General features: G+C 37.7%; 2 protein-coding genes and 1 long non-coding RNA gene across 5 annotated transcripts in view; 1 reads left to right on the forward strand and 2 right to left on the reverse strand.

Annotated features, from left to right (window-relative positions):
• Positions 1–1,826: 1,826 nt before the first annotated feature.
• On the forward strand, positions 1,827–10,495 carry LOC107562516 (lactadherin-like). 3 transcript variants are annotated; one of them, XM_016247144.1, is made up of 10 exons: positions 1,827–2,004; positions 3,452–3,577; positions 4,711–4,842; positions 6,396–6,509; positions 6,737–6,918; positions 7,160–7,315; positions 7,399–7,543; positions 7,646–7,848; positions 8,105–8,260; positions 9,490–10,495. In XM_016247144.1, exons 1-10 carry the CDS (start codon positions 1,926–1,928, stop codon positions 9,631–9,633), a joined length of 1,437 nt encoding a protein of 478 aa, XP_016102630.1. In that variant the 5' UTR covers positions 1,827–1,925; the 3' UTR covers positions 9,634–10,495. The 3 variants fall into 3 exon arrangements, with proteins under 3 accessions (XP_016102630.1, XP_016102631.1, XP_016102629.1); XM_016247145.1 differs by lacking the exon at positions 1,827–2,004 and adding an exon at positions 2,285–2,464 and having other exon boundaries at positions 8,105–8,315; positions 9,490–9,556; XM_016247143.1 differs by lacking the exon at positions 1,827–2,004 and adding an exon at positions 2,288–2,464.
• Positions 10,496–12,260: 1,765 nt separating this feature from the next.
• acana (aggrecan a) overlaps positions 12,261–24,977 on the reverse strand; it is a 28,431-nt gene continuing 15,714 nt past the window's right edge. The window contains exons 10-20 of the mRNA XM_016247129.1: positions 24,846–24,944; positions 23,009–23,995; positions 17,427–17,495; positions 16,527–17,183; positions 16,146–16,259; positions 15,250–15,363; positions 14,043–14,201; positions 13,876–13,958; positions 13,642–13,786; positions 13,386–13,568; positions 12,261–12,343 (exon numbers count right to left, since the gene is read on the reverse strand). Coding sequence (XP_016102615.1) covers positions 12,261–12,343; positions 13,386–13,568; positions 13,642–13,786; positions 13,876–13,958; positions 14,043–14,201; positions 15,250–15,363; positions 16,146–16,259; positions 16,527–17,183; positions 17,427–17,495; positions 23,009–23,995; positions 24,846–24,944 — 2,693 coding nt within the window. The remainder of the gene's footprint in view (positions 12,344–13,385; positions 13,569–13,641; positions 13,787–13,875; positions 13,959–14,042; positions 14,202–15,249; positions 15,364–16,145; positions 16,260–16,526; positions 17,184–17,426; positions 17,496–23,008; positions 23,996–24,845; positions 24,945–24,977) is intronic.
• LOC107562507 (uncharacterized) lies at positions 21,079–22,490 on the reverse strand. The gene is made up of 3 exons (XR_001605993.1): positions 22,409–22,490; positions 22,029–22,142; positions 21,079–21,244 (listed from the first exon to the last, which is right to left on the reverse strand). It is a non-coding gene; the product is annotated as an uncharacterized lncRNA (long non-coding RNA).

The following is a 24,977-nucleotide window of genomic DNA, read 5'->3' on the forward strand; positions in this document are numbered from 1 at the left end:
TAAAAACGTAAGTACAATTATATTGCACAAAATTAAAAAATAAAAGCTAAGTTTTCAGAATAGCAAAAAATGGTCATGGATCAAAAAATAATGTGTAATGCAAAAATATCCGAATTGCACACAAAATCATGTTTTCCTTGGTTATATTTCTCAGTTTTTTGTGCTCTCAGACATTTTCTGCACATATTTTTATTCTTTGTATGCTTATGCTGTTTTCCCCTTGGCTCTTTATTCCACGTTCTGCACTTCTTCTTTCAAATGTTGCAGTTAGAGTTTCATGTAAATCAGGGAGGGCTAAAACATCATCATTGGTCCACTAGTTCTAGATTGACAGCTCCTACTCTAGCCAATCAGTCGAAGAGGGGCGGAAAGAAAACATACAAAATGCAGTTGCCGTCTCTCAGCAATACTGTCTAACGTTATACTTGTCACACAGAATGAGAAATATATTTATGGAAACCTTGAAGTACCCACTTTTACCTGTTTACATTTTGCTTATTTGACATTAAATGCATTATATAAGTCACTTTGGAATATAAATCATAGCACGTTCAGAAGATAAAAAATGCAACGTGTAGTCCAGAAAATACAGAATAGCAAAAAATTTTGTGCGACCCCCTGGCTTTGGGTCACAACACGGACCCCAGTTTGAAAACCCCTGCTCTTACTCATATTATCCTCTCCTAACAGTAATAACCATAACAAGACTTATAATCAGTCAGGTAAAGGCGAGCCAGGCACATCAGTCACTTTCGCAATGTGACCAGAGGAGAATAAATATAGGTGAATATAACCGCGACAGGACGCTAGGACAGCTCATTTAACGTTAACGGATCGCCAGGTAGGCATGCAGCAGTGACAGACAGACACATATAACGGTGTCCTGTATGGAAAGATGTTTCCCAGCTGACAGTTGTCCATTTTCACCTGTACAAGTGAACAGAACACTGATCCCTTGTCCAAATACCCACACTTGCAGTCTTTGCACTTGACCACTTGACTACTTATATGACGTATGTCCTGTATTTGGCCCAAGTGTTCAAGTGAGGATGAAGACCACAAGTCTGTGTAGAACTTTTCATTACCGTATGGGACACACTTACAGTGTTGTAAAAATGCAAGTGTTTGCATAGCTTTATTTTAATTTTAAAAACTTAGAATTTTAAAATCAACTTCTAAATATATGTTCAGTAGTGCCTATAACAGATGTTTAAGTTGCAGTTGCTTCTAATTAAGTTGTGAAAAGCAGTTGCAAATGTTGTACAAAATAAATGTCACCACTACGCATCTTTGCACCCAAGTGTGGGTATTTGGACAAGGCATGAGCATCGGCAGTAATGAGGTGCGTTGGAGTGACGTCACCGCCCCTCTTCGACTGATTGGCTAGAGTAGGAGCTGTCAATCTAGAACTAGTGGACCAATGATGATGTTTTAGCCCTCCCTGATTTACATGAAACTCTTAACTGCAACATTGAAAGAAGAAAGTGCAGAACGTGGAATAAAGAGCCAAGGGAAAAACAGCATAAGCATACAAAAAATAAAAATATGTGCAGAAAATATCTGAGAGCACAAAAAACTGAGAAATATAACCAAGGAAAACATGATTTTGTGTGCAATTCGGATAATTTTGCATTAATATTTTTGTGCAATATGATTTGAAATGTGTTTAAAATTTTGATTTACACGTATTATTTTTTGATCCGTGACCATTGTTTGCTATTCTGAAAACTTTGCTTTCATTTTTAAATTTTGTGCAATATAATTTTACTTGCGTTTTTAAATTTTGGTTTCTTGTTATTTTTTTATCCGCGACTGCAATACATTTGGCGGGAATATGATCCCATAGTTTAGCTGGTCCACATTTGGGGATGACGTCAGGAGACTGCTCCAGGACTTTAGAAACAATCAGACAGTAGAGTACCAATATGAATACCCTTAGCCTCACTCGGTCCTTTATAACAGTTTTCGTCAGTTTAGTCATTTGCAGCATTTGTACCGTGAATGGTGAGTAACTTAAATTCTAAGTACTTTTTTAAAATGCTTTTTCCCAGTTGAACCTTCCTAAAAGTATTGGGTGTCACTGCTTCACTGCAACTTAAATAATTGGAGCTTTTGTTGAAATGTGTTTAAAATTTTGATTTACACTTATTATTTTTTTATCTGTGACCATTGTTTGCTATTCTGAAAACTTTGCTTTAATTTTTAAATTTTGTGCAATATAATTTTACTTGCGTTTTTAAATTTTGGTTTCTTGTTATTTTTTTATCCGCGACTGCAATACATTTGGCGGGAATATGATCCCATAGTTTAGCTGGTCCACATTTGGGGATGACGTCAGGAGACTGCTCCAGGACTTTAGAAACAATCAGACAGTAGAGTACCAATATGAATACCCTTAGCCTCACTCGGTCCTTTATAACAGTTTTCGTCAGTTTAGTCATTTGCAGCATTTGTACCGTGAATGGTGAGTAACTTAAATTCTAAGTACTTTTTTAAAATGCTTTTTCCCAGTTGAACCTTCCTAAAAGTATTGGGTGTCACTGCTTCACTGCAACTTAAATAATTGGAGCTTTTGTTTTTTTTTTTTACTTTTGACAGTAGTTAAGGACATCTTTTTATCAGTTATAATACAGAAAAAACAAGGAAATGATACTGCACGTATTGTAATAGTTTCTTATTGTATGAAGAAGTTCCAATCCACTGCAGGGAGGTGGAAAAAAATTTGCACTGGACTGGATAATATAACTCACAACTACAAAATTCTGGAAAATAAATCTGTGCATTGTTGTATAGGAAAGTGCCTTTAATTTCTTGCTCAAGCATAGTCAAAGAACCCCGTTCTACATCTAATCTTAATGAGCTCAGGGGGTAACACAAATCTCCCAGCTTTTCAGGGAGAACGTTGTGTAACGTTTCACTCATCTTAGAAATGTGTGCCTAAGAGCATTTTATGTGCTCACATTCTGTTCATGCATTTTCTGTCATGTTGGTCAGCCAGAATGAAGCACAATGAATTCTGATGCTTCCCAAACAAAACATGAGCTGCCTTTAATTAGGCCGCTGTTTTGTGTTATTTGCCATTTATCTGTTTGCTTTGGATACATTTTGTGCTGCACTGATACTTACACACATAACAATAACACAATATGAGCTCTATTTCATGTTCACTTATCCAGAAATATCATAGAACCTTTCCTACCCTTGAAAAGTATACATCTGCTTTTGAAAATTCACTATGTGCATTGGCTATGCTGCTCACATCTCTTATCTTTTGTACTCTCCTGATCCTGTTGAGAAGTGTGAAAAGCGTTCTTTCACTTTTTGCTCCTTTGTATCTCTCGAAGCTTAATATGCAGGACCATTCTGTCTGTTGCCGAATTATAAAATAAGATCTAATTCCAGTATAATCTTTTGTAATTCCACTCACTCCTGCTTATGTGTGTCTTTACAGGAGATTACTGCAAGGTGAACCTGTGTCATAATGGAGGGACATGTGTGACTGGCATTGGAGAAGATCCCTTCTTCTGCATCTGTGCTGAAGGATTTGCTGGAGATACTTGCAATGCCACCGAGAATGGTCAGAAATGTTGTTTGTCTGAATTTTCCCGGTTTAATGCTCATTTGAATTTCAGATTAGGTTTACATGGATCAACCTGTTCCCTGTGGAAAGCCTTACTGCTCAGAAGTTGCTCTTTCATAGCTTAGAAAACTCAATAATAATAATAATTGTGTAGCGTAGAAATTGGAAAAAATGCTTGAATTTTGTGACGTGTTCTGACTTCTGATGGCAGATTTTGGTGTCTTGGCAAATTAACACAGTTTGAAACCTTGTTAAGATTTTATTTTATTATTTAATTTTTTTAAGAAACAAGGAGACATCAGATTACTCCCTTTCATTAGAAGAAAAATACGAGAGACATGGGAATGAGTCTCCATTTGATTTCCTTAAATCTCATTGCTGTCTAGGAAGAACAATTCAAATTATCTCAAGTAGGCCCTGTTCCAGAATCAAATCACTGAGGGTGTTTCTGAAATTAGTGAGCGTGCTCTAGCTTCATCTATTTGGGAATATCGTATTTTTGTCCCATTCATTGCTATGGTTATCACTATGTCACTCATTGCAATTATGAGAGTGAATCCTGTATTTATATGTGGATATCACTCCAGTGTGTATGTGGCCATTGGTCCTCTTAGCAGCGTGAAAAACAAAACTTTAATTCAAATTCTCAATGGATTATATATAGTCTAGAAAGTGCGCAAAGAGCACTCCCTTTATAATCGCTAAAATGTTGACACTCATCTTAGTTCACTGTGATCTTACAAAGAGTTCCATTATAATTAATGAAGCTCTTTCCACTGCACAGTGAATATCTTATTTACAGCAGGTTAACACTTTGTTTGTTATAATGAGATGATTCGCGAGCATGCATAACTCAGCACTTAACAAAAATTCCCGCATTTTGAGCAGGATTCTAACTGACTTAAATACCTCTGATTGGCCATTGCAGATATGTCAGTGATTAGCTACATTACTCATCCCTGCAAAAACACGTTGTAAATAGAAACCTTTGATGCAAACACAAATACGCACAACGTTTCGCCAGTATCCTATTATTACATCTTCGACTGAGGATGCTTTTTTTTTTCTTTCCTATGGGTTTGTTCATATTTTGATACTGACATCAGAACTTTTAACTGTTTCCACTGCAGGTCCTTGTATTCCAAACCTGTGTAAAAACGATGGGACATGTGAGGTGATCGCTAACTCCAGAAGAGGAGACGTTTTTAATGAATATGTGTGCAAATGCCAACCTGGGTTTGAAGGTGCACACTGCCATATCAGTAAGTTTTGTACCACTTATTTCAGATTTACATCAGACCCTCAATATATGTGCACTAATTAAAAGGGTTTAGAGGGAAGTTTGTATAAAAAAGAAAACTTAAATTTGAACTGAACAAGCACACACATTGGGCCTTATTCATAAAAAATAGAAGAACACATTTCTGTGTAAATACACAATAATACCAATTATTTGTCCCATTTTATTAAAACCAACAACTTACCACGTCACGTCTTTAAAATTGGAACATTTTGTTTTCTATCGGCGGCGCCGAATGCGTGTGTGTGTGTGTGTGTGTGTGTGCCAGTTTGCCACATGTGTATCCAGGCCTTGAGCAGAATTATGTTTTTTGTGTTCTTCAATCCTCTTAACAGTTTAGGAGCAAAACAACTTATGTTGTTGAGACATGTGTTTTCTTTTCTATTATAGCCTTTCTGCGTTGTTTTGTGAATAAAAGAATAAGAAACACAGCATTTCTGCATGTATCAGCTAGAATTATTTGGCTGTTAGTTTTGCAATACCTTTCCAAGGCCAAACGGGGGGAAAACAGCCTACAGAATAATACACTATGTTTAAATGTTTGGGATTTTAAGATTTATTTATTTATTTATTTTAAGAAATCTCTAATGATTACCAAGGCTGCATTTACAGTATTAAAAAAATACTGGAAAAGTGGTAATATTGTGAAATACTAATAAAATAAAATAAATAATAATAACTTTTTTCTGTTATGTATACAGTATATATATATTAAAACAGAAAACATCACATGAATAAATTACATGATACATACACACACACACACACACACACACACACACACACATATATATATATATATATATATATATATATATATATATATATATATATATATATATATATATATATGAAATATTTTCATACATATTTTTGTATTAAACTGTGATACTTTTTTCAGCAATTATTTGAAATAGAAATATTTTGTAACATTATTAATGTCTTACCTGTCACTTTTGATAAATGTAATGCATCATTGGTGAATAAATTTATTAATTTCTTCAACAAATAAGTAAATAAAATAACTGACCCCAAATCTTTGAACGGTCGTGTACACAGTGAAAAATTATATTTGTCTTACAATTTATGTTATTTATACCATATATTTCTGAGAGAAGAAGTTTGCCCCCTAGTGAAGATGTATAATAACTGCAATAAGCCAGTTTTAATTGTAATTAATAATTGTACGTTAATAAGAAGAAAATTATACAAACAAACATCCTGTAAAGTATTTAATTTCAGTAAATGTGCTGTAGTTGCAATTTGAAGCAGTTTACTGGAAATGAGGACTGGACTTAGACCATCCCACCCTGTGCTCCACACAGAATTCTCTGTCCCCTTTGAGGAAAATTTGAGATCCTGCAGCCACCTGCGTGAGCGCACAGGTTGAGCATTGTGCCACCCCACACCTCAGTCACCACACTTATAATTATACATACTTCAGCTGCAGTTACATGACATCTGTCCCATTACAACTTTCCAAATTACTGTATTATTTTTGGTGTTCTTACACAGATGTGAATGACTGTGCAAACCAGCCTTGTAAGAATGGAGGCCTGTGTCGTGATCTGGATGGGGACTACACCTGCCACTGCCCTTCTCCATACGTTGGGAAGCAATGCCAGCTACGTGAGTTTTTATATACAACCAATACTTTCCTGGTGGCAGTGTTTAATTTAGCCTCTTAAAACCTACATTTTAGGGTGCCATATCGTTGAGTTTTGAGTGTTTCGTTACAAATCCAGAGTATCTGAGGTACAGCTAATGACTAAACCAAGTAGCAGTATGCCAGGCAAGACAATATAAAGTAGACTTCATGCCCTATTAAATGGTACTCACACTATATTATGGTGCAGGCTGCATATCTCTGTTGGGGATGGAGGAAGGTGGAATCATAGAGTCCCAGATCTCGGCTTCCTCTGTACACTCTGGCATTCTGGGGCTGCAGCACTGGGGACCGGAGCTCGCACGCCTCAATAACCAGGGCCTTGTGAATGCCTGGAGCTCCGCACCCCAAGACAAGAACCCCTGGATTGAGGTTCGCCAATCAGCCCATTTACTCAAACCTTTTTATTTTTGTTGTTGCATAAAAAATGTTCTTTCATAAAATGGTCCTCTTTACTACAAGAAAAAAAATCCAAAACAATAGCTGGGGGATCCTTTTGACATGTTTGTGTGACAACTGACAACTTAATAAAATAGGACAAAGTGATTCAGTTTCTTTTTGTATACATCTGAAAAGATGTTCACACTTCCTGTCCATGATTTTCTCATTTTAGGTTAACATGCAGAAGAAGATGCATCTCACTGGAATCATCACCCAAGGAGCCAGCCGCATGGGGACAGCTGAGTTTGTCAAGGCTTTCAAAGTTGCATCCAGCTTTGATGGCAAATCATACACAGTGTACAGAGTGGATGGCCAGAGAAAAGACAAAGTAAGAAACATTACAAATCTTGTCTTCCTTATGTGTTAAAAGCTCATATTTATCCTCTTGACTATGACTTTTATTTTTTTCAGGTGTTTTGGGGAAATACAGATAACGATGGAACTACGACAAACATGTTTGACCCTCCCATTGTGGCCCAATATATTCGCGTAATTCCTGTGGTGTGCCGTACAGCTTGTACTCTCCGGATGGAACTTGTGGGCTGTGAGCTTAATGGTAATTGCAGTTGAATTAACTATGAATCATTATTTTTATACTAATTTTTCATTTTTACTCATTCTTAGCCATTTAGCACTCTCATTTTCCCTAATATGACAGTGCACTCCAGAACAATTGGTTGCACCGATCCGCTGGGCATGAAGTCCCGTCTCATCTCTGACGTGCAGCTTACAGCATCTAGTAGCTTCCGCACCTGGGGTATTGATGCCTTTACCTGGTATCCCTTCTACGCTCGCCTGGACAAACAAGGCAAGACTAACGCTTGGGCGGCAGCGAGCAACAACCGCTCAGAGTGGCTCCAGGTGAGACTGTGAGACGTTGTGTCTAATTTTTTTTTACAAAGCTGTGAAAAATAGTCCTTGAAATCATAATTCAGTTATGCTATAAAACCATCGTAACATGATATGTATAGATCTGTCTAAAGACAGTAATAACTCTCTAAATTTATAATTTACACTATCCTATTTTTTTAGCTTTGATATCAATTATTTTGGTATTTGCAGAATGTAGACTGACATTTGTCTCTTATGTTTTAATGTGTTTTCTCTCATGTCACAGGTGGCTTTGGAGAAACCTAAAAGAATCACAGGCATCATTACTCAGGGAGCAAAAGACTTCGGAGTTGTGCAGTTTGTTTTAGCCTTTAAGATTGCATACAGTGATGATGGACAATCTTGGAGCATTGTGGAGGATCAAATAACGAGAACAGATAAGGTCACAGAAATGACAAAGATCTTTATTTTAAATATACACTACTGTTCGGTTTGAGGTTAGTATGTAAGACTTTAAGTGACTGTTTTAATGTTTTTGAGTCTCTTATGCCTGCCCAGGCTGATCAAAAAAAAAATAATAATAATTTTAAACACAAATTTTGTGAAATATTATTGCAATTTTAAATAACTGTTTTCTATTTCAGTATATTTTAAAGTATAATTTATTCTTGTGATGACAAAGCTGAATTTTCAGCAGCCATTACTCCAGTCTTCAGTGTCACATGATCCTTCAGAAATCATTCTAATCTGCTGATTTTCAAAGCTGTGCTGCTTAATAGTTTTGTGGAAACTGTGATACTTTTTTTCAGGATTATTTGCTGAAAAGAAAGTTCAGAAGGATATTATTTATTTGAAATACATATTTGTGACCCTGGACCACAAAACCAGTCATAAGGGTCAATTTTCTGAAAGCTGAATAAATAAGCTGATTTCCATTGATGTATGGTATGTTAGGATGGGACAATATTTGGCCGAGATACAACTATTTGAAAATCTGTAATCTGAGGGTGCAAAAAAAATCGAAATATTGAGAAAATCGCCTTTAAAGTTTTCCAAATGAAGTTCTTAGCTATGCATATTACTTATCAAAAATTAAGTTTAATATATTTACTGTAGGAAATTTACCAAATATCTTCATGGAACATGATCTTTACTTAATATCCTAATGATTTTTGGCATAAAAGAAAAATTAATAATTTAGACCCATACAATGTATTTTTGGTACAATGTATTGCTACAAATATACCCCAGCGACTTAAGACTGGTTTTGTGGTCCAGGGTCACATTTTTGCAACAACGAGAAAGGATCAACGTAATGTAACCTTGCTGAATAAGCCAACACAAACCTTGCTGAATACAATTATACAGAAGAAAAAAAAGAAAAAAAACGTAGCTGCCCCAAACTTTTGAATGGTAAATTTCTTAGTGTTTTGAGTTGGGTGTAGGGTGCAATATCACATGCGTTTGTTTACTGGGTACAGTAAATCTCTCTGTATGAACTTTGAGCTCTACACATTGGGATCTGGATAGTCAGAGGAAATTAAAGAATTATCAAGCTACTAACTCAGCTTTAGTTATTTATATATAACAAAATCCTCAAAGCACACAGTTCACAGTTCATTCAGTTCTAGTCATTTCATCTGAATAAATGAAATGTTTTTTTTCCTGCAGATTTTCCAAGGCAACATAGACAACAACACGCACAAAAAGAATTTGTTTGAGCCTCCGTTCTTTGCCCGATTTGTGCGGTTTCTGCCCTGGGAGTGGCATGAGCGAATAACTGTACGCATGGAGCTGCTGGGCTGTGATGATTAGTGGACTTGCTGAAGGCTGCACACTGCTACTCTCTGCACTGGTTTCACCTGAAGTGTGTCTGCTGGTTGTAGCTGATGTTTTGTTTCAGTATGCATTAGCTTCATCTGTATTGCTTTGTATTTTATTGTTAATCAATGCCATTATTTTGATGTGCTTTGAAAAGGCCTTGGCTGTTTGTAGCCATTGGAAGTCAATGGCTGTTTGGTTACCAACACTATTCAAAACATATTATTTTGTGTTCAAAAGCTGAACTAATACAGGTTTGGAACAACTTGAGGGTAAGTAAATGATGGCAAAATGTTAAGAACCGTTAACCTGTAAGGAAAAATAGACTCATTCTAATTAATAAAATTGTCTCAATGCAACTGACCATTCTTGTATTTCAAAATGTTACTTTTATTCCTCATCTTTGGTCACCAAGGTGATTCAACCTGTCTGCCTTCTAGCACATGTACAGCACTGATCTGTAATGGAAAAAGGTCAACTTGTATTCTGTGTATCTCTTTTTGTTGTTGTTGTTAGCACACAAAAGCTGTCTCATTTTTTTTTTCTGAAATGTTCTTGATATATGGGTCTGTCAGAAACAGTGCTGAAGTTAAATTAGATCAATCTTTAAATTAATCTTCCTATTGAAATGTCTTCATTCTCACTTTAAAGGTTTAACATAAGCATGGTAGAGCTGCTCAAATCAATTGACCTATATTTGCACTGCAGTTGCTCTACACTTTATACTATAGTTTATATAATTGCTCAATCAATTTTATTTGAGTCAATAGAATTGTACAATTGTGCAAATATTGAGTGATTTTATCTTTTGAAAAACACGTTGTCTTTAACAATATGAATAAACATGTTCAATATTTGTGCTTCTCCTTACATGTAGTTTAAACTGAAGAAGAAATTAAGTATGTGCTTTGTCAGAAATAAAAATGGATGTTAGACTAGGTGATTAGTCTTCTCATCTCATAAAAAAAAACCCTGGTAGAATTTGGAGCATAGCTTCAATAAATGTCATGATGAAATCAGCTTTAGATTCCCTTCTTCAAGTCAAAAGAATTGAGTGTATTGCCAGATTACCGGCTAAGGTTTATTACACAGTAATATATGACTTCAGCACCTGGAATCTCTAAACAGTATGTGCTTTTGGGGTCTGTTTTTGAGGTTTTCACTAATAACAGCAAACAGGTGATATAAACGTCACAATAATCCACAAGTAATTCACATGGCTCTAATCCATCAATTAACATATTGTGAAGCGAAAAGCTGTGTGTTCGTAATAAACAAATCCATCGTTAATGTGTTTTTAACTTCAAGTTCTCAATCCATATTGATTTCTCAAGTGAAAAAGTTGTCTTGTCTGAATCAGGAGAGAGCTATGCACAGATCAAGCACCGTTTATAAGCAAAAACAGTCCAAAACAGTTCTAAACAAATATATTGGTGAATTTTAACATGAAAGGACAACATTTCCACTGGAGGAATTGTTATTATGGATTATGGACCGGTATTTTGGCCAGAAGCAGAGGTTTAAAGGTTAAAATGTCTTAATGATGGATTTCTCTCTCTCCTTTTCCTTATATTTTATTTTGTCTAGAGAATTATATTTGCATTCTATTCTATATTATATTATATTCTACTTATATTTGTATTCTAGTAGTGACTTTTATTGTGCATTCATGTATCTGTATTTTTTCAGTATTTTACTTTTTACTCCCTGTTCCTTACAAAAACACAAGATATTAATAGATGGACTGGAGTCGGGTGGATTACCTGTGGGTTGTTAAGTTTTTATCAGCTGTTTAGAAACTCATTCTGACGGCACCCATTCACTGAAGAGGATCCATCAGTGAGCAAGGGTTACATTTCTCCAAATCTGTTCCAATGGAGAAACAAACTAATTTACATCTTGGTGAGTACATTTTCAGCAAATGTTCATTTTTGGAAGAACTATTCCTTTAATTATATATGGCTTTTATGAGGAAAAAGATGAACACACCCAGTCAAAGATGGATGTGCTATGTTTATGCTATGAGATATCAATAAATAGATCTCATTTCACATTATGTTCTTCAACTCAGACATAACAAAGTAATAACATCCTTGTGAAAGTTGTTTTCTTAATCTCTCTGGTTAGGTATTAGAAATAAATAAGATTATGTGTAAATGTCTTGTATGGCCATAAACGTTTCTAGGCTTACATCTCCTCTCCATAAACTAGATGAAAATAATACTTCACATTTCGTCACATCATTTACGTTGTGCATGTACCTAAAATTTGGCTTACTAGCAAAGACAAAAACGTTGTTGTGTCCTTCAAAGAGGAAAAACTGGGTACATCCAACTCTTAAAACACTAGCTGGTCTAAAAGGAAAACCTTCAGACATGAATGCTGCTGGTCTTTGATCTTTTGGTCTCTGATATTTTGCTGCAGGGATGAGATGAATCACTGCATCATAGACGATGGCCAATAACTGACATCTGATGTATAGGGGGTAGCAATATACAAGATGGGCACTTATCTTGAAAATAACACTTTTTAATCACAAATGCTTCTTAATTCAGTGTCTTGGAAGATAAATATAAAACTTGTACTGATTTAAAAACGACTCTCTAGCTCTTCAATTCTCCTTAGAGATGTTTCTCCAATGTTGTTGCAATAGATTTATGAGAGTGATGAACAGAAGATTCCTTTTGCAGTCCAGATTTGTCCTCTATAAATACAAAAACAAAATAAATCATGTCAGTACCTTTTACATAGTAATGTATGCAATATATGTTTTAAAAAAACTGCATATTCAATGAAGATTAATGGAATAGTTATTTGAATTCTTATTTTAAATCTTATATGATTAAATATGATTAAAATATGACATAATTTGTGACCCTGGACCACAACACCAGTCTTAAGTGTCAATTTTTCGAAATAGAAATTTATACATCATCTGACAGTTGAATAAATAAGCTTTCCATTGATGTATGGTTTGTTAGGATGGGACAATATTTGGCCGAGATACAACTATTTGAAAATCTGGAATCTGAGGGTGCAAAAAAAAATCTAAATATTGAGAAAATCACCTTTAAAGTTTTCCAAATGAAGTTCTAGGCTATGCATATTACTAATCAAAAATTAAGTTTTGATTTATTTATGGTAGTAAATTTACAAAATATCTTCATGGAACATGAACTTTACTTAATATCCTAATGATTTTTAGCATAAAATAAATATCGATAATTTTGACCCATACAGTGTATTTTTGGCTATTGCTACAACTTAAGACGTTCGGGATCAGTACGATTTTTTTAAAGAAATGAATAAATTTATTCAGCAATGACAAATTAAATTGATCAAACGAGACAGAAAAGACATTTGCATTATTATAAAAATTAATTATGGTAAAGCAGCACAACCATTTACAACATTGAAAAAGAAGAAACATTTTTCTTGAGCACCAAATCAGGATATTAGAATGCTTTCTGAAGGATCACGGAGTAATAGCTGCTGAAAATTCAGCTTTGCCATAACATTAATAAATTCTACATTAAAATATATGAAAATAGCAGTTATCTCAAATTTTAATAATATTTCACAATATTACTGTTTTACTGTATTTTTCATCAAAAGATGGTGAGCATAAGATGGTAGCCTTGGTGAGCATAAGACACTTTTTCATAAACATTTCAAAATCTTACCAACCCCAAACTTTTTAATGGTCGGGTAATGGTAATGTTTTTGGTAATGCTTGAGTAGCTTACTGGCTATGCATCGCACTTGCGTCTTCTCCCACTGTCCATCTGCCATGCAGCGGATCACAGGTAGGTGGCGCTGTGTGAAGTTTTCACTGCACTGGTATCTGATTATAGAATTCACCTGGTAGCGATCCTTCTTGTTTCCAAACATCCTGGCATTCTCCACTTTAGGAGGTTGGTCACATGTCACTGAAAGAAGGGGAAGTCAAATTGAAACTGAATCTGAAAAATGGTCTCAACAGTGATTTGTTGGTGTGCATACCTGAACCTGTTTTGCATGTGAAAGGTAAGTGGTAGTTGCATGGCACGTCATTCCATTGGCCATTTTCATGCCAGATCATTACGACACAGTCTTCACCAGATTTAAAATAATTGTCGGGTTGGTTAGGCCTCCAGCTCTCATATTGCTAAGGAGAGGAAGAGAAAAATCCAGCATTGTGTCTGAATCAGATAGCTCTATTATTTGAAATACAGCTTCTTAAGAGTCAGGCTTTACCAGTGAGGTCCCATCTGACCAGCGGAAGTCATTTTCCACCATTTTATCGTTCAGTCCAATCCACTGATAGTCGTGTGCATATGCTGCTACAAGAGGGTGATTGTTTGTAATCAGAAAAACAACACAGATACTTAGAAACTTCAACACACGTACAGACACACACTCACCGTTGATGAAGGCTTGCTCCTCTGGAGTGATAATGCTCACCAGGTGAGCGTTTAAGTCTCGACAGCGCTGCTCAGCATCCAGCCAGGTCTCTCTCGTCGAGAAATGCAAGTAACAGTTGCCCTGAAACTTAGTCCAGCCCTCCTCACAGCGGTGCACATCTGAAGCAACATCACATGGCATTTTCACCAGTTTCACAAGATATTCTTTTTAGACCACTTTTGCAAGATGTAATTGTCCCTGACACAGGCTTAGTTCATCCAAAAATGAAAAATCTGTCTTAATTTACTCATCCTCATGTTCCACACCCATAAGACTTTTGTTCATTGAAACACAAAGATATTTCTGATGAAACAGAGATTTCTGTCCCTCCATTTAAAGTCCATACCACCAAAAACGATAACAAACCTGATTCTCTCACATTTTGTGGTGTCAGTGGAACAGACTTTAAATGGAGGGACAGAAATCTCTCAGGTTTCATTAAAAAATATCTTCATTTGTGTTTCAAAGATGAATGAAAAGCTTATGGGCTTGGAACAACATGAGGGTGTATAAATGATGACACAGCTTTCATCTGTGGATTAACTATCCCTTTAATACTTGGTGTACATGCAAATAAGAAACAAATGACAAATGTATGATGGAATGTGCTGAGGGATTTGGATAAAGTCACTTTATCTTTCAGTGTTTAAAACCAGTGTTTTAAGAAAGTGACAGCCTATGCCTTTTACGTGGCATAATATCAGCTTATCAGATAAAGAGATTTTCCACAATCGCAAGTATTCCAGAAAACAGATGATTAAATTCCATATATTAAGCCAAGAGAAACATCCAGCAGAAAATGAACAAACGAGCTATTTCTAGTCGCTGCTCAGATGGAAAATATCAACTGGTCACTTTCTGTTTACCTCAGCCTCTTCCTTTCCGAGTTACTAAAAAGGTTGAAGTTTCTTGCTATATTTTTACAGTACCTGCAAAAGCATCATTTCATCCTGAATGACGCTGATATTTAACTGCAACAGATTTCCATAAAAGGGTTTGTCCAAAGGACTCTCTCACAAAAAAAAAAAAAAACTCACCAATCCCTACTCAACACACACATATATTCTGTTTCCAGGGACTTTCATTCAGCGACATCTAGAGTTGTATGTCACCTTTAAGGTTGTTTTTGAAAGACTGTTAGTAGAACTAGCTGAAGCAACCTCATACCAATCTCACAGCGGTCTCCTTCGTAGCTGGGCAGACATAAGCATTTGAAAGTGTCCTCCACCTCCACACAGGTGGCTCCATTGGTACAAGGATTTGAATGGCAAACATCAACCTCTGCAAATAAAGGTTTAGCGATTAAAGCTGACTACTATGAAGATGCCCTGAGGAAGGCCAAGCTTAGCAGAGAGCATCATTGAATCAGAACTCTTGGAGCTGCTTCTAAACAAATCTCTTGAGTAATTATAGCATCAATATTTTGATAAGCTTAGAAGAGAGACCTAGTAAATTGTGGTACATTGAAGGAGAGATCAGAGTCAGTTGTAGTTACTGTAAGAGCGCTGACCTGGATCAGTTTTTATGCCTCTCATGCGGAGAGCAGATCAGCACTCTTACAGTTCCAGAAACAGAAGCAGAATTTTTAGAGTTCAGATTCATATGAAGATGATGGACGAGAAGTATGAGCATGTACCAGGTGTTAGAAGGCGTGCTGATTAAACCAGACTGCAGCAAAGGCACAGCTGAACAAAATCAACACAGGTGAACAGTCACTGAAAAGACATCTGGACACAAGAGCGGAGTAAGTTGAGAAGTATTTAATCACACACGAGACACATAACCTGTAAAATGGACTGTGAGGACATCAATCGGGCAAGAGCAAACTGAACGGAAGTTATTCACAAATAAAATGCAAAAACATTGAGACACTTAGAGACATTTGATTAATTTGAAGATAAATATGAGCCTAAAAAGCAACAACTGCTGTTATAGGCAAACAGGATGGCTGTTCATAATAAAAATGTTTGTCAAAATGTCCAATAATCAAAATCCAACATTTTAAAAAGTAATCATAATTTATGTGACTGATTCAATAACTGGGTCAATTCAGTCTGACTCACCAAATTGGCACTCTTCTCCATGCAGTCCAGGTAGGCAGTGACAAACGCCCACCCCATCCTTCACTGAACACACCCCAGCTCCACAAGGGTTTGGTTCACATGGGTTAAGAGAAGCTATTATGTTTTTTGAGAAAGAAAGAGAGCAACAGATTTAAACATGATGAAAAGGAGCAGTTTATGTCTCAAGAGGTGAGAAGAAATACATTTCCATATGATGCACCAATGAGTTAACCATTATCTTCATGCTGATAACAATAAATAAGCAATATAAAAATTGTATACACAACAAATCATTAATACTGGCCAATACCGGATATGGTACTGATATGTCATGTCTCTCTATTTTATATTTTAACAAATTTTACGCAATGGGAATCTCACCATTCACAACAAGTCCTTCCGTGACAGAAGGGCTCTGTAAAGAAGTAGGTTCTGTGGTAGAAGACAAAGCTGCAGAAGTAACAGTTTCAAGTTTACTCGTGGTCCCCTCTGGTTCTGAATAAAGCACTGGAGATCCTGCAGCATCACTGTACAGGCCAGATGGCCCTTGAGCAGATAGTACGGCTGAAGGAGCATCACTGGAGTTCACTGTTGGCGTATCTTCAGTAACTGGGATCCATTCGTGTTCTTGTCCACTACCATAGGCACTTTGGTCGTCTCCACTCCCTGAGGACACCCTGACGATGTCACTGTACTCCACCTCCCCCCTTCCTAGCTCCATGCTTTGGAAGGGCTTGTTGGACATTTCCACCATGTCATTATTAGTGAAGAAGATGATCTCACCGCTAGCTGATTCCCCTGATCTTTCTCCTGATTCAATGGCATAGCCTCCAGATGTAAATCCACTTCCCTCACCAGACCTAAACAGCAAAAGTCCAGAAACTTCCTGCTCATGAGATTGTTCTTTGAGATCAATGAAGCCCGACCCCAAAAATGTCATACCAGAAAACTCTAAACCACTCCCAGAGCCACTGTGAACACCACTATCTCCAGATATATCACCACTCATCCCAGAGATATCACCGCTCACCCCAGACTCTGAGATATGTCCTGATCTGCTAAAATCCAAATGGCTTCCACCCAGCTCTTGTTCTATTAAATGTGGAGCAGTGGACACCTTCAACCATGAGCTATCCACCATGACACCACTGCCATCGATGAATGAAATGCCACTGGATCCTCCAGAGGGAAAAAATCCTGATGGGAAACCACTGAATCCTGAGGATTCCTCACTGGAACCTGATCCTGAAGAGATGCCAGAAAGGTATCCACTCTCGTCGCTTTCTCCTGAGCTGCTGGAAAAGTCTGAGGTAGAGCCACTCTCTTCAAAGCTATACCCTGACCAACTCCCTGATCCCGATCCAGAGGTGTCCAGTCCGAAGAGGCCTGAGCCCTGGCCAAGGGGGAAGGTGAGGATCTCTGTGCCTGCCTCCCCAGCCTCCTTAGGTCGTCCTGAAGCTGATCCAACTCCTGATAAAACAGAGTCACTTCCTGAAAAGGTCACTTGGATATCTAAGCCACTGCCAGATCCTGATGATCCTTCAGACCCGCTTGGCAGATCCCCACTACCACTGGCCCCAGAGGAGTCAACATTTGACACAAATGACCCAATCGGCTGATCCCCGCTCCCACTGCCCAACAGATCGCCAGTGCCACTGGCTCCAGAAGAGTCTCCACTCGAAACAAATGACCCACTCGGCTGATCCCCGCTTGCACTGCTCAACAGATCATCAGTGCTACTGGCCCCAGAAGATTCTCCACTTAAAACAAATGACCCACTCGGCTGATCCCTGTTCCCACTGCTCAACAGATTGTCAGTGCCACTGGCCCCAGAAGAGTCTCCACTTGAAACAGGTGATCCACTCAGCTGATCCCCGCTCCCACTGCTCAACAGATCATCGGTGCCACTGGCCCCAGAAGAGTCTCCACTTGAAACAGGTGATCCACTCAGCTGATCCCCGCTCCCACTGCTCAAAGGATCATCGGTGCCACTGGCCCCAGATGCGCCAGATCCAGAGGGTTCTGCAGGGATAGTAGTAGAAGTGGTTCCATCTGAGGAAACACAGATACACATAGAATCTAAGGTACTGCACCAAAATTAACACTCATCATGCATTAAAATACATTAAAAATACAATTCATCTGTACAATGACTTAAAGTGATAGTTCACTCAAAAATTAAAATTCTGTCATCTTACCCTCATGCCATTCCAAACATGTATGACTTTATTTCTATGAAAAACAAGATATTTTGAAGAATGTTTGGTGACCCTTGACTTCCATTGTATATGGACACAAATAACATTGAGACTTTTCTCAGAATATCTTTTCATGTTCCACAGGAAAAAAAAGTGAGTAATACACATAAGGGTGAATAAATGATGAAAGAAATTTCATTTTTCCCTTTAAGGCCACATCTTAAGAGTTTTGCGCTGCATCGTATGTTCACACTTTTCGAATCGATTCAATATCTGCACAGGTGTTTAAGCTTTAGCGGCATTTCTCATATAGGGTTAGGGTTAGGATTATGTTATACTTTGCATCCTGCCTCATGACTGCTATTGTGTAAATATTTGCAAACAAAAGCACATTTTACACAGATTAGCACTGATGTTTTAACTAAATCTTAGTGCTCTGCTGTATTAATCCTGAATTTAATGCCAACCATTTCCTTCATCATGAAGGTAAGACTTGCATCACTTGCATCGTCTCTGCTCTGATCTCAGTTCAGTCTGTTTTCTGTAACCTCCTTGTTTCCATGGCTCTCGATGCTTATTAGGGTCATTTGTCTATTGCTAGATACATCAAAAACTAAATGGAAGTATATATATATATATATATATATATATACACATTTCATAGAATTTCAATTTCGTAGAACATTAGACTTCTGACATTTCTCAGAAATGTGTTTGGTTTATTGAAAGGCTGACAGTTTGTGGAAACAAGGTTTGTGTTTGTCAGTGGTAACTGTCAAGACATTGACTGTTTGCGGTATTAGTGCTGTATTTCTGTGGATTATACTGTAGAATGTGCTTTATTTGTGCTGTATTGCTTTATTGTGTAGTCATCTTGTGTAATGGAGTGTGATAGAGGGCTCCTAATCATTTGTCTTTTCCCCATTTTATTCACTTGTTTACAATCCTGTCATTTACTCACTCTTATATTGTTCCAAACCTGTATGACTTTCTATGGAACGTTCTGAGAAATGGTATTTATTTTTCATTCAGTGGAAGTCAGTTGTCACAAACTCTATAGTTGCTAACGTTCTTCAAAATGTCTTTTGTCTTCCACCAAAGAAAGTCATACAGGTTTGAAACGACATGAAGGTGAGTAGATGATGATGGACTCATTTTTGGGTGTACTATCCTTTTGAAATCATCTTGAACATACAGATCCTCATCTTAAGGGATAGTTCACCCAAAAAATTAAGGTTACACTTTATTTCGATAGTCAACTTTAGACATTAAACTAATAATTCAACAATTTCTCCGCCGCCATTCAGAGAGTACCACGACGCATGCGTGTCTCTCTCGTGAATGTGCATCGACTGACACGAAAAAGAAGAAATTGTTGAATAAAATCGTTATTTCTGTTTTCTTTGCACACAAAAAGTATTCTTGTAGCTTCATGACATTACGGTTAAACTACTGATGTCACATTAATTATTTTAACAATGTCCTTACCACGTTTCTGTGCCTTGAACGTGGTATTTACGGTGCTGTCTATGCAGGGTCAGAAAGCTCTGACTGGACCGTAAGCTCTGATTTCATCAAAATTATATTAATTTGTGTTCCAAAAATGAACGAAGGTCTTACGGGTCATGAGGGTGAGTGATATGACAGAATAAAAATTTTTGGCTGAAATATCCCTTTAAACTCTGAATCAAACCAAATCCTTATTATCTGAATTGTTCTTATTTTCAGTTAAAATTAACAATACTGACGGCAACAAGAGCAGCAGACAAAATGCTAATTCATTCTCTGACAGTAGGTGGCGCTTTTGGACAAGAAGGTGGCATTTTTTTACAGCATTAACCATGGTTACCTCTGTAAACTAAGCAGCACTGCACATATGCACCTTATTTTATTAGGCCTTATAAGGAGATAACATGAAAAATTGTCAACAAAAGCTTTCTGAAGTTAATTTCCCCCTTTCCAATGTCGACTAGCAGCAGCAGTTTTGATTAATAGACTAGCCTTGCACTTGTGGTGTAATGGACTTTAAATGGAGGGACAGAAATCTCTCAGGTTTCATTAAAAAATATCTTCATTTGTGTTTCAAAGATGAATGAAAAGCTTATGGGCTTGGAACAACATGAGGGTGTATAAATGATGACACAGCTTTCATCTGTGGATTAACTATCCCTTTAATACTTGGTGTACATGCAAATAAGAAACAAATGACAAATGTATGATGGAATGTGCTGAGGGATTTGGATAAAGTCACTTTATCTTTCAGTGTTTAAAACCAGTGTTTTAAGAAAGTGACAGCCTATGCCTTTTACGTGGCATAATATCAGCTTATCAGATAAAGAGATTTTCCACAATCGCAAGTATTCCAGAAAACAGATGATTAAATTCCATATATTAAGCCAAGAGAAACATCCAGCAGAAAATGAACAAACGAGCTATTTCTAGTCGCTGCTCAGATGGAAAATATCAACTGGTCACTTTCTGTTTACCTCAGCCTCTTCCTTTCCGAGTTACTAAAAAGGTTGAAGTTTCTTGCTATATTTTTACAGTACCTGCAAAAGCATCATTTCATCCTGAATGACGCTGATATTTAACTGCAACAGATTTCCATAAAAGGGTTTGTCCAAAGGACTCTCTCACAAAAAAAAAAAAAAACTCACCAATCCCTACTCAACACACACATATATTCTGTTTCCAGGGACTTTCATTCAGCGACATCTAGAGTTGTATGTCACCTTTAAGGTTGTTTTTGAAAGACTGTTAGTAGAACTAGCTGAAGCAACCTCATACCAATCTCACAGCGGTCTCCTTCGTAGCTGGGCAGACATAAGCATTTGAAAGTGTCCTCCACCTCCACACAGGTGGCTCCATTGGTACAAGGATTTGAATGGCAAACATCAACCTCTGCAAATAAAGGTTTAGCGATTAAAGCTGACTACTATGAAGATGCCCTGAGGAAGGCCAAGCTTAGCAGAGAGCATCATTGAATCAGAACTCTTGGAGCTGCTTCTAAACAAATCTCTTGAGTAATTATAGCATCAATATTTTGATAAGCTTAGAAGAGAGACCTAGTAAATTGTGGTACATTGAAGGAGAGATCAGAGTCAGTTGTAGTTACTGTAAGAGCGCTGACCTGGATCAGTTTTTATGCCTCTCATGCGGAGAGCAGATCAGCACTCTTACAGTTCCAGAAACAGAAGCAGAATTTTTAGAGTTCAGATTCATATGAAGATGATGGACGAGAAGTATGAGCATGTACCAGGTGTTAGAAGGCGTGCTGATTAAACCAGACTGCAGCAAAGGCACAGCTGAACAAAATCAACACAGGTGAACAGTCACTGAAAAGACATCTGGACACAAGAGCGGAGTAAGTTGAGAAGTATTTAATCACACACACGAGACACATAACCTGTAAAATGGACTGTGAGGACATCAATCAGGCAAGAGCAAACTGAATGGAAGTTATTCACAAATAAAATGCAAAAACATTGAGACACTTAGAGACATTTGATTCATTTGAAGATAAATATGAGCCTAAAAAGCAACAACTGCTGTTATAGGCAAACAGGATGGCTGTTCATAATAAAAATGTTTGTCAAAATGTCCAATAATCAAAATCCAACATTTTAAAAAGTAATCATAATTTATGTGACTGATTCAATAACTGGGTCAATTCAGTCTGACTCACCAAATTGGCACTCTTCTCCATGCAGTCCAGGTAGGCAGTGACAAACGCCCACCCCATCCTTCACTGAACACACCCCAGCTCCACAAGGGTTTGGTTCACATGGGTTAAGAGAAGCTATTATGTTTTTGAGAAAGAAAGAGAGCAACAGATTTAAACATGATGAAAAGGAGCAGTTTATGTCTCAAGAGGTGAGAAGAAATACATTTCCATATGATGCACCAATGAGTTAACCATTATCTTCATGCTGATAACAATAAATAAGCAATATAAAAATTGTATACACAACAAATCATTAATACTGGCCAATACCGGATATGGTACTGATATGTCATGTCTCTCTATTTTATATTTTAACAAATTTTACGCAATGGGAATCTCACCATTCACAACAAGTCCTTCCGTGACAGAAGGGCTCTGTAAAGAAGTAGGTTCTGTGGTAGAAGACAAAGCTGCAGAAGTAACAGTTTCAAGTTTACTCGTGGTCCCCTCTGGTTCTGAATAAAGCACTGGAGATCCTGCAGCATCACTGTACAGGCCAGATGGCCCTTGAGCAGATAGTACGGCTGAAGGAGCATCACTGGAGTTCACTGTTGGCGTATCTTCAGTAACTGGGATCCATTCGTGTTCTTGTCCACTACCATAGGCACTTTGATCGTCTCCACTCCCTGAGGACACCCTGACGATGTCACTGTACTCCACCTCCCCCCTTCCTAGCTCCATGCTTTGGAAGGGCTTGTTGGACATTTCCACCATGTCATTATTAGTGAAGAAGATGATCTCACCGCTAGCTGATTCCCCTGATCTTTCTCCTGATTCAATGGCATAGCCTCCAGATGTAAATCCACTTCCCTCACCAGACCTAAACAGCAAAAGTCCAGAAACTTCCTGCTCATGAGATTGTTCTTTGAGATCAATGAAGCCCGACCCCAAAAATGTCATACCAGAAAACTCTAAACCACTCCCAGAGCCACTGTGAACACCACTATCTCCAGATATATCACCACTCATCCCAGAGATATCACCGCTCACCCCAGACTCTGAGATATGTCCTGATCTGCTAAAATCCAAATGGCTTCCACCCAGCTCTTGTTCTATTAAATGTGGAGCAGTGGACACCTTCAACCATGAGCTATCCACCATGACACCACTGCCATCGATGAATGAAATGCCACTGGATCCTCCAGAGGGAAAAAATCCTGATGGGAAACCACTGAATCCTGAGGATTCCTCACTGGAACCTGATCCTGAAGAGATGCCAGAAAGGTATCCACTCTCGTCGCTTTCTCCTGAGCTGCTGGAAAAGTCTGAGGTAGAGCCACTCTCTTCAAAGCTATACCCTGACCAACTCCCTGATCCCGATCCAGAGGTGTCCAGTCCGAAGAGGCCTGAGCCCTGGCCAAGGGGGAAGGTGAGGATCTCTGTGCCTGCCTCCCCAGCCTCCTTAGGTCGTCCTGAAGCTGATCCAACTCCTGATAAAACAGAGTCACTTCCTGAAAAGGTCACTTGGATATCTAAGCCACTGCCAGATCCTGATGATCCTTCAGACCCGCTTGGCAGATCCCCACTACCACTGGCCCCAGAGGAGTCTACATTTGACACAAATGACCCAATCGGCTGATCCCCGCTCCCACTGCCCAACAGATCGCCAGTGCCACTGGCTCCAGAAGAGTCTCCACTCGAAACAAATGACCCACTCGGCTGATCCCCGCTTGCACTGCTCAACAGATCATCAGTGCTACTGGCCCCAGAAGATTCTCCACTTAAAACAAATGACCCACTCGGCTGATCCCTGTTCCCACTGCTCAACAGATTGTCAGTGCCACTGGCCCCAGAAGAGTCTCCACTTGAAACAGGTGATCCACTCAGCTGATCCCCGCTCCCACTGCTCAAAGGATCATCGGTGCCACTGGCCCCAGATGCGCCAGATCCAGAGGGTTCTGCAGGGATAGTAGTAGAAGTGGTTCCATCTGAGGAAACACAGATACACATAGAATCTAAGGTACTGCACCAAAATTAACACTCATCATGCATTAAAATACATTAAAAATACAATTCATCTGTACAATGACTTAAAGTGATAGTTCACTCAAAAATTAAAATTCTGTCATCTTACCCTCATGCCATTCCAAACATGTATGACTTTATTTTCTCTGTGCAAATAAAACAATATATTTTGAGAAATGTCTGTTTTTTTTGTTTCTTTTTTTGTCCATAAAATGGAAGTCAATTCTGGTTACCAACATTCTTCAAATTATCTTCTTTTGTGTTTTTCAGAAGAAAGAAAGCCATACAGGTTTGGAATCAGATGAGGGTACCAGAGAGTAAACGATAACAGAATTTTCATTTTTGGGTGAACTATCCTTTTAAATACACATTTTCACTCAGGTTTTTAATTATTTCTGTTTCTTTTTAATTTGAAGGGAGTGGGGGATAAAGTCAAAAATATTACACTGATGCTGTCCTGATATCAAAATGAAGAAAAAAAAAAGCATGAAGAAAAATTGATTAAACAGGAAATGAGAGGACCCCTGCAGACCCTCATCAATTGTGTGTCAATGTTCATTGATCAGACAATTTGACTTTTATTTCACTCTTTATGGTAAGGCAAGGTTAGTTCAGATTGTAAAATGTCACAGGGTATGATTCCTCAAAACCTAATACTATTTATGAATTAATATATATTAAACATAAACAATATATTTAAAAAAAAATTTTTAAATAATTATTCAGATGTATAATTTATGTATGATTCATGCATATTTCTTAATCTTTTTTTAGCATTGACTCATTTATGTATCCTGAAATACAATATATTACCAGGTTTGAGAAGAGCAGGGAGGGATGTCACGCTCACTATCTTTTCCTCTGTCACCATCATATTCGGTTCACTTTCATTCAGAGACAGATCCAGATCCACTATATATAAATAAATAAAAATTACAAATATGT

Source organism: Sinocyclocheilus grahami, unplaced genomic scaffold (assembly GCF_001515645.1).
Source record: "Sinocyclocheilus grahami isolate Dianchi unplaced genomic scaffold, SAMN03320097.WGS_v1.1 scaffold826.1, whole genome shotgun sequence".
Lineage (NCBI taxonomy): Eukaryota > Metazoa > Chordata > Actinopteri > Cypriniformes > Cyprinidae > Sinocyclocheilus > Sinocyclocheilus grahami.